Source organism: Athene noctua, chromosome 26 (genome assembly GCF_965140245.1).
Source record: "Athene noctua chromosome 26, bAthNoc1.hap1.1, whole genome shotgun sequence".
Taxonomy (NCBI): Eukaryota; Metazoa; Chordata; class Aves; order Strigiformes; family Strigidae; genus Athene; species Athene noctua.
This window is the reverse complement of record NC_134062.1, coordinates 2,276,010-2,289,255: the sequence shown is the minus strand read 5'-3', so window position 1 is coordinate 2,289,255 and position 13,246 is coordinate 2,276,010. Positions and strand designations below refer to the sequence as shown.

The following is a 13,246-nucleotide window of genomic DNA, read 5'->3' as shown; positions in this document are numbered from 1 at the left end:
GGCCGCCTCCTGCTGCCGCGAGTTCCGGCCCCGCCAGCGCCCTCGCCCCGCTCCCCCGGGCCCGGCCCCGCGCCGCCCGCCGCCCGCCGCGCCTGGGAGCCGCCGCCGGGCCGTTCCGCCCGCTGCCCGCCAGCGCCTGGGGGCCCCGCGGCGGCTCCGCGCTGCCGGGCGGAGGCGACCTGGCGGGAACCGGCCTCCGGTGGGGAGCCGAGAGCCAGGCCCGGCCTTCCCCGGCGAGCGGCCGCCAGCCCGGCCCCGGGGGTTGCCGCCGGGCCGGCGTCCGCGGGGCCGCGTAGGGCGAGAGGATGTCCCGGGTGCCGGTGGGGAAGGTGCTGCTGCGGAACGTCATCCGGCACACGGGCGCGCACAACAAGGTACGGCCGCGGCCCCGCCGGCGGCCCCTCGCCCTCCGCCGGCTCCGTGGCGGCTCCTCCGCCCGGCGCTGCCCCGTGCCCGCGCCTGCAGGCGGCGGGGCCGAGCGCGAGGCCCGGGGCTCCGCCGGGGCCGGGCCCTCCCCGGTGCTGCGGGGCGCGGAGCGGGCGGGAAGGGGCTTGTGAGCAGCGTTCGTCTCGCCTGCGGTTTACGCCTGGTTTTCATGAGCTCTCACCCTGGCGAGGGAATGTCCGGGTGTATTTGCCTGTACGAGCTGCCCTATGTAAAACATCTTCCCTCAGAACTTTCACTAAAATCGTGGTCTGCCTTTTTAAAAGCAGCAAACTTTTAATTGTTTGGGTTTGTTTTGTTTTTTTTTCTTGTTGTGCTGCGTGCGTATTTTTAATTGAATCAGGGAATTTAAACTTTCTGTTACTGTGCACAGCCAGTATTTTAGTGCAAGATTAAGAAACTCCCTTAACTTTAGCAAACTATTAAATCCTGACATCATCCAGCAGGATTCATTTTGTTTCCTATGTTTATGAAATCACTCATTTACAGTGTCCGTAAACATAAATCTGTGCCAGACCACGCAGAACTTGCATGCTGTGGTTTTTCAGCCTGTGGTGTAACTTCTCATTCTGGCTTGGTCCTTCCAGATGGTATTTCCATACCGAGTTCTCTAACAGTCCGTGTGTCTGGGATGGTAGTGAGTGACAAGGCAGGGCAGCCAGAACGGCTGAGATGATAAAATCAGGCAAACCCAACATTTCTGGTGGTATTGTACCTGTGTGCTTTGGTAGGGTATTACCATCAAGAGGTTCTCTTCTGGTTACCTTGGTTATAGCTACAAATAATAACTAGTTTTAGTATGATAGGAAAGTTTGCTGTGAGTTTTGTTAGCAGGAGTGTTGACCTAGGAGCTGACCTTACATGCTGCATCTCTGTAAAGTTTCCCTAATGTTACACTTGTTTCCTTTCTGTGACTTTCAGATTCAGGAAGAGACAGAAATGTGGAAAATAAGGGAGTGGGAGAAGCAGACAGAAGAGACTTACTGGAAAAGGCAAAGCAGAATGCTGTCGGACACCTCCAGGTGTGTTTCAGTTGTGTGGAGGAGATAATTGTCTTGACTTAGTTGCTGAACCCTTTTGTGTTATAACACTTTCAGAGCATTCTGTTTACAATATATGAAGACTACAGATGCATTGATTTTCTCCTTAATGAGTCCCTGAAAAGAGGTCAGACTTCTGCTCAAGTCGAACCTTTTATCTCTTCATCTAGATGTATAGTCCTCAAAATACAGCGTTAAGTAGGCTGGGCTCTCTGAAGGAATGGGCTAGGAAGTGCTTGAGTAATATGTCAGAATGTTGTGAGGAAAGTCTAACGTATTGCTGTTTAGGTCAGCAGTAAACAAAACTGTTACAGTGTGGGGTCCTGCACTATTGTAACACACCAGTGTTGACTGCTGCTTGTGTGGTACCTGTTAAATCATTCTGACGTGCCTGAGGATCTCACAAGCTGGGTTTGGGGAGGGCAGGGGGAAGGTTACTACCATGAAGACTTTACAGTGAATGTTGCAGGAATGTTTTAGCATCTTGGGGTACACCACCTTTCAGACTCATGTCAAGTCCATGGCTGCTGCTTGGCTCAGGAAACAAAACTAAAGCCGCAGGCATGTGAGAGCAGTCAAAATGCTGGTGCTTTCTGTGGATTTGGGGTCTTAGTCCTGGTACCTGATCAAATTGCAGTTCTAGTAAGTTGGCTCCTTCAGCTTCTCCTTTTTTGCTGCTCCTGCAGAGTATTCTAGAGAACTGCATTTGTTGTGACAGGCAGGATAACCCCTTCCTCTAATTTTGCATTGGGAGCATCTCTGTCAAGAATTTTGCTGTGCCCAGAGGGTTGTAGTAAGTTTTGAAAACCAGTGTTAGCTACTGAACTGGTTTTGTGAGAGCTGTTGTCGGTGACTGTCTGTTAAAATGATAGCTGGTCTTCTTGCATAGATGGACATCCAAGACTTGCTGGATTTTTGCTCCTCTCGCTGGACTAACCCCTTGCTCAGAAAGTTTCTCCATCAGAGCTGGCAGCTGAAGGACAACTGTTCTCTTTCTGCAGCAGTCGGATGCGCAGTGATGGATTTGATGAGGAGGGCTACAGGGCTGACTGGAAAACAAGGAACTCACACTTTCTTGACCTAGTTGAAGATGATCTCCTTAGGGCCCGATCCTGGAATAAAAAGCTCTATGAGTGTGAAGCCAACATGCCAGACAGGTCTGTGGGGGAATTAATGTTCTGTGATTATAGCTGTAATTAAAACACCTTTTTGGAGTCCTGTACCAAAAAGTTAGTACATGTTCAGTATGTATTCCCATAAAATAATGCTTGTTCTCATTTTGAGAATGAATAAGTAACATGCATGAACTTCTGCAGTGTCACAGAATACCTAGTTTGAGTTCATCTATAGAGTTCCTAAATCACAGTAAGCTGGCAAAAGCTCAGTCCTAAGCATGGGAACTAAGCTTAGTATTTATTACTTTGCCCGAGGATCTTAAAAAAACCTTGAGAAAATGCAAGCTAGGGTTATTTAAAAGAATTTTAGTTGTAGTTTTCCATAATTTGAAGTGGAAAAAAGTCTGAGAACATAAGATGTATTTAAATAGTACCAACCAAATCAGTCATATTTCCTCCCTTCCTTTGTTGAGAAGGTTCTGATAGGCGTTCTTTGCTTTCTAAACTCACGTTCGTTCTGTGGCTCTGTCTTTTCGGAATTATATTTTTTCCTTAAACACCTTGTCTGTTCCTAACAGGTGGTTCTGCTTTCTTACAGATGGGGTCACAGTGGCTATAAAGAGTTGTACCCTGAAGAGTTTGATACAGATAGGTAAGGCACACAGGCTTACTAATGTATCCAGAATCTTCTGACCGATTATGCAGGGAATTTTGCCAACTGAGTTTTAAGTTTTTAATACAGAAAAGCAGCGCTCTTTAGTTACAGACACCCACTGAAAAAAATCTAGTCCATGAATGTGGTTCCCCCTTGTCTGAGTCTTAGGAGGGGAGTAGTAATTAGACAGTCAGCTTTACCTTGAGTTACTAAAATGCAGTGAATCTGGAAGGTCTATCTGTAGTAGGCTGAATCCACATCAACTCAGTATACACCCTCTCAAATACCAGCTCCGGGTTCTTCTTTCCACTATAGTGCACCTGTATTTTCTGTTTCTCCTTATCTGGAGAATATAAATTCTTGTAGTATCCTGGAGAGTGGAGACTTACTTGTAAAATAAGATCTTGGATAGAATTAATTTTAAACTACATTTAACAGTCATTACGTACAATATCTGCCAGGCATATGGATTTGAAGTAACCTGCTATAAATGAGTTTTCATCACTCAGTGGCTTTCAGTACACATTCTCCTTGGTTCTGGCTCAAATACCTTATGCAGGGGTATCAGCAAGGTGTGGACCCAAGCTGTTAACAAGTACTTGGAAAAAAAAATGCACCTACCACACCTGTCAAAGTACCTGCTTCCCTGCTCTAGCCGAACGAATTGATGGGCTTGCTTAAAACTTTGAGACAGAAAAGGCTCAGCTGCCTTGTGCCTGCCTGTCTGCTTCTTTCTGGTCCTCCTTTGTTCTTTTTACAGTGACCAGCAAGAACGAGATGAACAAAACGCCATCAATGGGAAGAAGTCGTCTCATCTGGGAAAGCAAACTGCCCGTGAGTCGCACAGACGGAAAAAGACAAAGAAATCGCACAAGAAGAAGCAAAAAAAGCGATCACACAAAAAGAGAAAGAAAAAGAAAAAGGAGCAAGGGAGAACATCATCAGATTCTTCCCGGGAGAGTGAGTGCTCAGAAGAGGAGACTTCAAGCACCCGGAAAGGGAAACACAAGCGTAAGAAAAAGACCCGGAAAGTGCCTGCCAGGGAACCTACCTCTTCTTCTGGGCAGGAAAGTGACTTTTCTCATGCAAGCAGCTCAACCACCAGCAGCTCCGAGGACAGTGAATCCGAGGAGAAAAAAGAGAAACGGCCCACAAAAAAGAGAAAGAAACGTCGCAATTCTGTGTCAGAGAGCCACAGTGAAGTACCAGAGAAGAGGAGCAAGAGGAAGAACTGGAAGGTGGCTGGCGATGAAAAATCAGAGGACAGCTCAGATGAAGACTGATGAGTCTAGGCTGCAGCTCAAACCATAAGGTAGAGGACAGAGGCAGGTATTTATCTTTCAGCACTGCCCCGTGGTACAACTTGTTTCAACACTGTGGTTTATACACATCCTGCCAGCCCACAGGGGGAAAAACAGCCTCAGCATCCTGCAGTGCTTTTCATTGACTTGACGTTCAGAAAACTAGGGGGGCAGTGGCCTGTCTCACAGGTTGACTGGTCCTGCCAACTTCAGATCCTTTTTCTGTGACCAGGTTGACCTCTGATGCACGAAAATAGGCTGTCTGCAGGGGGAAAACAGGCATGTTTGCACCATTTTTATTTTTTTAAAAATTCAGTTTTTAACAGATTGCATTTTTTGGGCTACCAAATCAATGACTAAGATTTGCAATAGGAGAGGGGGGGACACAAAAAGTCTCGTAACAGAGGAAGTGTCACTGGATTTAACCCTACAGTAGCTTTATCTTCCCATCCTCCAACAAAAGCAGACCTTTGTGGCAGCACGCCCGTGGTCAGCTGGACACAGAAGGGAGCATGAGGGAATGCTCTCACTCCAGCTGAAGGTGCAGTGACTCCCTCCGTAATGATGAAGAAAAGACACCAGTGCATTTGCTTGTTTTAGACTTCTCTCTGAATCCTGGCGTGGGCTGGCCATTGTGTCTACCTTTCCTTCGTTCTTTCTAGGGGGATGCTGAAACCGTTTGTGCTGACAGAGATGCCTTGGTGGGTGTTGTGTTCTGTCTCTGGTCTGCCCAGTGTATTACTGGAGAAATTGGTACTGGGCCGTTCTCCCTGCAGTTGAACAGCCAAGCCTTTTAAGAAAATAAATAAATCCAGACACGTTTGATGCTTTTGTCATTGTTTTGGAGTAAAGCCCGGGGACAGAGCACAGGCCTGAGGAGTCTAGGTGGTCCTTGTGTTCTCCCTGTGCCATGTGTTTCTGCCTGACCGAACCAGGTGGCTGTGGAGGGCTGAAAGGAGAGGCTGGAGTGGCAAGTGGCCATCACAGAAACGTGCTGTGCTGAGGGTGATTGTCAGTGACTGAGCACAGCTCCAGCTTTAGTCTACGCCTAAACAAGTACCCCTGGGCTCGGCACTGGGGAGGCCGCCCCTCGATTCCTGGGTTCAGTGTTGGGCCCCTCACCCCAAAAAGGCCATTGAATGACTCGAGCGTGGCCAGAGAAGGGCAACGGAGCTGGGGCAGGGTCTGGAGCACAGGTCTGCTGGGGAGCGGCTGGGGGAACTGGGGGGGTTCAGTCTGGAGAAGAGGAGGCTGAGGGGAGACCTCCTGGCCCTCTGCAACTCCCTGCCAGGAGGGGGCAGAGAGGGGGGATGAGTCTCTGGAGCCAAGGAGCCAGCGCCAGGCCCCGAGGGAATGGCCTCAAGCTGCCCAGGGCAGGGTCAGGCTGGCTCTGAGGAAGGATTTCTGTGCAGAAGGGGCTGTTGGGCGTTGGAATGGGCTGCCCAGGGCAGGGGGGAGTCCCCGGGATCCCTGGGGGGGTTGAAGAGTCGGGCTGAGCCAGCGCTGAGGGATCTGGGGGGGCTGGGAACGGTCAGGGGGAGGGTCATGGTGGGGCTGGAGGAGCTGCAAGGGCTTTTCCAACCCAGAGGATTCTGTGAGGTACAAAACCGTGCCCCTGGGTCCTCGTTCCCCTTTTCACTCCCAAGTGCGAAGCCGTTCCGCGTGTGCCCGGGTCTGGCAGAGCAGTGCTGCCGCTGTGCCTGCACCACGGGGAATGTTCGAGAAGCTGTTTATTTTCTCTGGCTTCGCTCGCACAAACATTTCTCGTTATCAAACGTGCCGGTGAGGAGCGCCTGGGCCCATCGTTATGGATTTTCAGATACGATCGAGCATCTCCGAAGCGGTTTTTGCCGCCTTGGCGGCGGCCCGGGAGCGTCCCGGTTTGTGCGGCGGGGCCGTTACCGCCTCCGCCCGGAAGCGGAAGGGCCGCGGCGGCGGCGACTTCCCGCTCCGGTGCCCTTGTGCTGGGGACGATGGCGGCGCTGGGCCTGCTGCTGCGGGCGGGGCTGGCGCGGCCCCGCGGCGCCCCCACGGGTGAGTGTCCGCCGGCCCCGCGCCCGCCGGCCCCGCCGCCCGCCCTCACCGCTCGTCCCCGCTCTCTCCGCAGCTCTCCTCGGGACCCTCCGCCGCCCCGCCGGCTTGGCGGCCGCCGCCGATCCCAGCGCTCCGGCCCGGCAGAGCCACGGCCCCCCCCAGCAGGGCCACGGTACGTCCCGCTCCGCGGAGTGCGGGCCGGGGAGGGGAGGGGGTGCGCGGGGGGGCTCCTCGTCCCCGTGGCCGACACCGGGTTTGGCAGCCGGTGACACACACACCCCCCCCCCCCCCGGTCTGGGAACGGCCCCCACGGCGCGTCCCTCGTGTGAACGTTGCCCCCGCGACCGCCGGTGCCTGGGCCCGGCGGGAGATTTGAAATGGCCCAAGGAGCCAAGGGCTGGAAAGAATTAACCCTTCCTCGGGGCGGGGGGGGCTGAGGTGGGGTTACTGCTGTCCCCAGAACGCGTCCCCCGCACCTCCCAGCTCTGCGCCCGCCTCGGATTTAAAACAAGGCCCGTGTGACTCCACGCTGCTCGGATGTGAAAGTCAGGTTTGCGGCGTCAGTGTTGGAGTGAATGCTGCAAGGCTTTAAATGGGAGATATTAACGTGAGACAAGTAAACCTCTGCTTGTTAACAAAGGTGGTAGAATGATCGGCTGTGGGAAAACGGTTGAAAGATTTTAAAAGAAATCGGGGTTTAAACGTTTCTTTTGGGTCAGTAGCGGTAATAATGCGAAAACGCTGCAATTGTGCCTTCTTTCTTTGAACAGTAGAGCTTCTGATTCACTGAGATTAATCTGAGAAGTCTGATCTGCAGGCAGAGGGTATTTCTTAGCTTGTTTTTCCCTCTCCCCATGTGGCAAGACTATACAGAGATGATGAAAAATAACCTTGGCAAGACCAAGCTCTGGTCTGTGCAAGTTGCTCAATTAGATAGGAGAAATGTTGTGACTGGAGGTTAAGGGTGTTTTCTAGTCATTACAGTGCAACTCAGAAGTGGAGAGGATGGAGAAAGGCTCGTAAAAGAAACGGACTTCAACACATCTCAGCCATTTCCTTCTTTTTATTCAGGACTTGGTGTTAACAACAGCCTTCATGCATGCGCTGTGCAGCCTTCTTGGTTGGGGAGTTCTACAGGGGCAGCTCAATTAGTCTGTAGCCTAGGTCCCTTTCCCTTTACTTCAAGTCCTTTGCTTTCCTTATCTTTTCACTTTTCTAAATTTCTTTCTTCTCGCAAAACCAAAGAAAAACATCTGCATTTTGGTTTAGATGGATGGAGAGTATCTGTGTGTTAGGTAAGCACTTTGGGGCTATTGTATTATAAAGGGAATTTCACAGAGTCGGTTCTTGATTATTTTTTTTTTTAGCCTGGGCTGATGCTGACATCCTGGTTCAAAGTATTCCTTATGCTGTTAGGGTTTTGGTTTGCTCCAGAACCTTCTAGATGTTTGGATTTTTTTTTTTCTCCGTAATAGTATTTGCATGTTTCTAAAAAGTAAGAGCTGGTTACAGAGCTCCCTAACTGGTATTTCTGTTTCTAGAGACATCTGTCACGTGGTTCAGATTGTACCCAGCTGAGTATCAATGCAGGACGGAAATCCTTTGGCCTTCAGGCTACTTCTAGACCATATACATCACTGTGATGGTCCCAGAAGTTTAATCTGCTGTTTACAGTTAAAAATAGTAATATTGGTTCCTGGGCAGAACTGAGCACAGAGTTATCATGATGTGCCGTTCACTGGAACTTGTAATTGTGTTCATCTGGATCTCAAAGCCATTTCTCAAAAGGTGGGAGTAGTAACTAGTATGTAAGTCAGGAAATTCATTAGAGAAAAGGGCTTTGCCTTCGGAGACACTTCTTTCCTGTGATGGTTGACTTGGACCTTAGGCCTGAACCACAGGTTGCCAAAGTAGGACTGGTGTTTGTTTTGACTTTACCTGTGAACTTCTCTTCCTTTATAGTAAAAGAAGCTTCTTTTTCTTAGCAGCAGCAAAGAGAAGAATATTTAAAATTAACCTTTTAGACATCGTAAAAGAGGTGCATATTCTGTAGCAGTGATTCAAAGGCACCTAAGTTTTGCTTGGATGAAAACTTAGTAATCAGGTCAGAGAGAAAAACGTGTGGTGCTGCTCAGGATGAGGTATCTGGTTTTAAGATTACAGCACTTCAAACAGGAACTTTGCACTGAAAAATACTTCTCCTTACAGGCAGTTCCAAGGCTGCGTCTTTGCACTGGACAGGTGAGCGAGCTGTCAGTGTCCTCTTGCTGGGTCTCCTTCCTGCAGCCTACCTGTATCCTGGACCAGCCATGGATTATTCACTGGCTGCAGCCCTCACTCTCCATGGCCACTGGTAAGCACAGTAGGTCCCTCAGAATTAAGAGTAAAGTGATAGGGTGGCTCCAAGCCTTAGGTCTTAAATCTGTATGTGGCAGTAAGTCTACTGACATTTCCTGATCTAGTATAAAACACCTGGAAAGGATGCAAGCAAAGGCCTTACTCTTCAAGTTCTGTGTCAGTCGTGGTCTTTGACAAGATCGGGATGCCGGGTTTTCTTAAATCTGAGTTTTGCCCTTATGAAGTTGTACCAGGGATTCTTGCCTTACTGTGACTGGGAGCTTCTTCCTGAAGCCCTCATCTAGTAGAGAATTACTCTGAAATGTGGCTGTCCTTGAACATATTTGGCTGAGCTCTTTCAAATATAAAATACGTGAAGTTAAGCTTGCCTGCCTTTGGAGAATTTCATCACTTCTTTGTATGTGCATGTGGGTGCCATGCTGGGTATGACCATGGGGGGAAGTTCCAGGCAATAGAACAGGTTGTTGCAGGTTGATGTGTTGAAATGGGTTCTCTGGATGACGTTTTCTGTCAGTGCACGCACATTTGATTTTTTTAGTGAATGTCTCTTGTTGACAAAAGGGTCAGGATTGTTCATACTAGAAATCCCTTTTCCATAAACAGTGCAGGGACTTCCCCCGTGAGAAATATGCCTTGTGTGCAGCTCAGAGTGAATTCCTCCCCTACTTGTGTGGGGTTTTTTGTTCTCTTTTTAAGCTGGAAAGTTTCTCAAGTATTAAACTCTTAACCTTGGAAAACATTGTCTTAATAACTTTAAGGCATTTCTATGTAGGAAAAATTCTCTGCTTGTACTTTCATAGGTATTCAGTGCTAGAATATTTTTAAAAGAAAAAAGATTGTAAGCATTCATTTGCTTGCCATAACAGCTCAGATAATCCCTCTAGTAGCTGATCAGAAACTGCAGAGGAGTGTTGCTTATATTTTTGAGGTGTTTTTCTTTCACCTTTTGCTATGTTTTTCCTTAGGAAATTTTGTCCTAAAATGTGTTGGAAATAGGGCTTCAGATAGATAGGTGGTTATCAGTCAGACACTAACCTGTGAATAGACTCACTCAGGACACCTGAAGCCACGTTCATCGTGTTCTGGTTTTGCTGGCATGTAATAAAGATTTCTCTGTCCAGTGAAGCTGTCGTGTTGTGAGCTAGATTGTGTGTCTACCACACATCAGCTATTTCTCACTAATTCCTTTCCTTGGTCTCAGGGCCACTGTTTTTTTTCCTGTGATTGCTTTGTGTGAATTAATTAGCATGCTGTAAAGTCACGCACCAGTTTTTCTGAGAAGTCTTAGTGTGACTCAGTCTTACTGTGCCAGACAAAGAGAAGAACTATAAAAATGCCTTATCAGCACGACAGCTGAAGGGCAGCCTGTGAATTCCAAGTTGCATGTGCCTTATTTATCTATTTGCACTTTGGAAGGCTCAAGGTAGGAGTAAGTGCTGCTTGCACTTGACCTTATTGCACTGTCCAGTTGTAAAAAATAGCTGTATCAGTTTGAGAGTAGTCACCTTTCAGACTGCTTCCCCTTTCTGCTTCTTCGCTGTGTATTCAGGGGTTCCTTGTGCCCCTTTTGACATCTTTATGGTATTAGAAACCCATCTAAGTGAAACTGAGCTCGGTGTTCACTTGCAGTGGCATCTGCTGCAGGACTTTGAACCTTGCTAGGTCACTAGTGTATCTTAATTTCTGGAACATGGGCCCTTCAGCTTCAGGCTAGATCAAGAGAAAATCCTAGGAAGGAAACTTGCATTAAAGATGGTTTTCTTTTTTTTACCAAGTTGACATCTGTCACTGCAGAAAGCAAATAAAACTGTGCTTTCAGGAAGAGAACTACCACATCGGTTTAATAGCATCCTCTGTCTTCCTGTGGCTAGATAGTTTAAATCTGGCCAAGAGTTCACTTCCCAGTTGATTGACCTAGGAAAAAAAAATGGAATATGCTCATTTTTTCATTGCCACTGTTTTCTAATCTAAATGCACATCTTGGAACCTTCTGTACATTTTTGACAATAGCTGGTCCCACACCTTGCTGTTCAAACAAGGATATTTCCTTTGGTTTCTTTTCTTCAGTCCTTGGAAGTCAGATAAGCTGCCCACTGTTTCTTGGACACATTCTGCAGCTGCTGTTGTCTGAGAGCTGTGCTCGACACCTTGTTTCCTCAGTGCCATTAAGAAAACTCTGAGCCAATATGTGTATTTTTTAATAGAGTACGTGAAAAGTTGGGGTTTTTTTTAAATAAATGGCGTCTTCTTTTTTGGGTGGGAACTGGGCATTCTTTAGGAAAGGCTGATGATATCAGGGGAAAAAAAGTTACGTGTTTGATCCATTTTAGCAGAATGCTTGCACAATCTGGGTGGATTTCAGTGAGGAATGCTCTTTCCTGATTGCAGCTTTTTTCTCCCTCTTATTCTGTAGGGGTCTTGGACAGGTAATAACTGACTATGTCCATGGAGATACACCCATTAAACTGGCCAATACAGGTCTGTACGTACTGTCAGCTGTTACCTTCGCTGGCCTCTGCTACTTTAACTATCACGATGTTGGTATCTGCAAGGCTGTTGCCATGCTGTGGAGCCTCTAAGATGCGACCGAGTTCCTGACAAACATGATTGTTCACTGCTGCCTCTGCTTCATCATATTTTTACCAACATTTAATGCAAAACAAATAACCAAGGGTCCATAGTGTATATATATATGTACTGCAGCGAGTTCAAAGCTAGGCTTTCAGAAAGAAATATCCAACAGCAGTAAAAGTTAGAAAACAAAAAGTAGATTTAAAGTGGATAATGTCCAGGTGAGAGTGAGTTGATTTAAGCTGCACTGTAAACTGGGAGCAGTTAGTTGTATCACTGACAGACTTACATAGCTGAAGGTAACTTTCCTTGTAATGGCAGCTTTAATGAGTGTTTTCCTAAAACAACTGTTGTTTGGTTTCCTGTTTTGTAAAACCAACTGGACTTGCAGAAAATTGAACTCTTATTTCTGACATCACAACAACTGCACCGTATGTAAGGCACACCCTGTAACTCCTTGGACCCTGAGAGTTATGTAGAAAAGGGAATACTGTTTTCTTAATCCATACAATAAAGAATTTACAGAACTTGCGTGTGTGTGATTGTGCATGATTTTTACTACTTTTGGGTCACTAAAAATGTTTTCTCTGCAGATTGTTGGGTTTTTTTTCTAAAATCAAGTTCAACTACTAATTCATACTGTTACATTACTGTTCATACTGTTACTCTGCATTACTTCACTTAGATGTTATAAAACAAATTATTTTTTATGAATATGTATTGGCTGTAATTCTTAGAGGTGACTTAATACAAGAGCAAAGCCCATTAGAAAATACAGAAATAATTGAGAAGACCTTCGCAGATTAATTTTAGGAGTCATAAATAGCATCTGGCTTTCATGGTTTCCCTAGAATGTGTATGTTCATCTGCAACATTTTTGTTTTTTTTTTTTTCCTAAATAAACACCGGTACATTTTCCTGTGTGATGACAACCACCACACCCTTTCCATCATAGCTTGACACGAGATGGAGGCAGCATTCTTTATTATGTCTGTAGGTTTTAGAGTGTTTTCGGAGGGAAAGGAGATGCTGGTTTTTAACTTTCTTCTCTGCTTTATCTTTTCTGACTTTCGTAGTAGTGAGTGGTTAGCTGTTTTCACATCCTAATGGTACTTCTGTGGTACTGTTAATAGTAAGAGGAAGAGAATTGTGTGTTACCATCAGTCTGATTATGCAATAAACAGTAAGTTGCCCTTGGGATTCTACAAGACTTACTGATTTAATTTTTTTTTAAATCTGGATTGGAAATATTTTATTTATTGATTTACTTGTGTAACCATTGGAAACACCATGTAGTTAGTTGCTTTTGTTTTGCTAATTTTGTGGTCAGAACCGAGAGGGTTGCTTCTGTCTGATGTGGTCCGATTTAGGTATCAACGTAACATTCAGTATTTTGTCATAGTGAGGAAGATGCATATGTATGAGTCATTGGTAAGTACCTCTGTACAACTGGAGCATGTATCATAGAAAGTGTTTGTCGTTTCCTCTTTTGAGGCCAAACACAAGATGTTTCTGTATGTGGTATTTAAGATATCTTGTGTGAGAAGAGAGTTGTGTAAGAGCTCTGGGAATGTTAGGGGCTCACAACTCTGAGAGCTTCATTGTGGTTTTGAGGCAAAATTAAAAGGTTTCTCCGAGTATCTGCTTGTTCCTCCATCTTGTTGAAATTGTATCACTTCCCTTTAATTACCGTTAACTTCTCTTAATTCTTGTGATGGCTGTAACCAT

At 46.8% G+C, this 13,246-nt stretch overlaps 2 protein-coding genes across 3 annotated transcripts; both read left to right on the top strand.

Annotated features, from left to right (window-relative positions):
• The first annotated feature begins 83 nt into the window (after positions 1 to 83).
• Positions 84 to 5,375, top strand: NKAPD1 (NKAP domain containing 1). Of its 2 annotated transcripts, none has more exons than XM_074927385.1 (5): positions 84 to 374; positions 1,366 to 1,466; positions 2,489 to 2,641; positions 3,198 to 3,251; positions 4,015 to 5,375. In XM_074927385.1, the coding sequence occupies exons 1-5, from the start codon at positions 306 to 308 to the stop codon at positions 4,535 to 4,537; spliced, it is 900 nt and encodes a 299-aa protein (XP_074783486.1). In that variant the 5' UTR covers positions 84 to 305; the 3' UTR covers positions 4,538 to 5,375. The 2 variants fall into 2 exon arrangements, with proteins under 2 accessions (XP_074783486.1, XP_074783485.1); XM_074927384.1 differs by having other exon boundaries at positions 86 to 374; positions 2,486 to 2,641.
• A 1,102-nt stretch (positions 5,376 to 6,477) lies between these two features.
• On the top strand, positions 6,478 to 12,049 carry SDHD (succinate dehydrogenase complex subunit D). Its single transcript, XM_074927386.1, has 4 exons — positions 6,478 to 6,589; positions 6,663 to 6,761; positions 8,798 to 8,942; positions 11,361 to 12,049. Exons 1-4 carry the CDS (start codon positions 6,529 to 6,531, stop codon positions 11,524 to 11,526), a joined length of 471 nt encoding a protein of 156 aa, XP_074783487.1. The 5' UTR covers positions 6,478 to 6,528; the 3' UTR covers positions 11,527 to 12,049.
• The last annotated feature ends 1,197 nt before the right edge of the window (positions 12,050 to 13,246 follow it).

Excerpts from the sequence above, each read along its gene's own strand:
- NKAPD1 (XM_074927384.1), top strand. The coding sequence starts at position 306 with ATGTCCCGGGTGCCGGTGGGGAAGGTGCTGCTGCGGAACGTCATCCGG. Across the intron at positions 1,467-2,485 it reads ATGCTGTCGGACACCTCCAG|CAGTCGGATGCGCAGTGATG; the intron begins GTGTGTTTCAGT and ends CTCTTTCTGCAG. Across the intron at positions 3,252-4,014 it reads GAAGAGTTTGATACAGATAG|TGACCAGCAAGAACGAGATG; the intron begins GTAAGGCACACA and ends TTCTTTTTACAG.
- SDHD (XM_074927386.1), top strand. The coding sequence starts at position 6,529 with ATGGCGGCGCTGGGCCTGCTGCTGCGGGCGGGGCTGGCGCGGCCCCGC. Across the intron at positions 6,762-8,797 it reads CCCCCCCCAGCAGGGCCACG|GCAGTTCCAAGGCTGCGTCT; the intron begins GTACGTCCCGCT and ends TTCTCCTTACAG. Across the intron at positions 8,943-11,360 it reads CTCACTCTCCATGGCCACTG|GGGTCTTGGACAGGTAATAA; the intron begins GTAAGCACAGTA and ends CTTATTCTGTAG.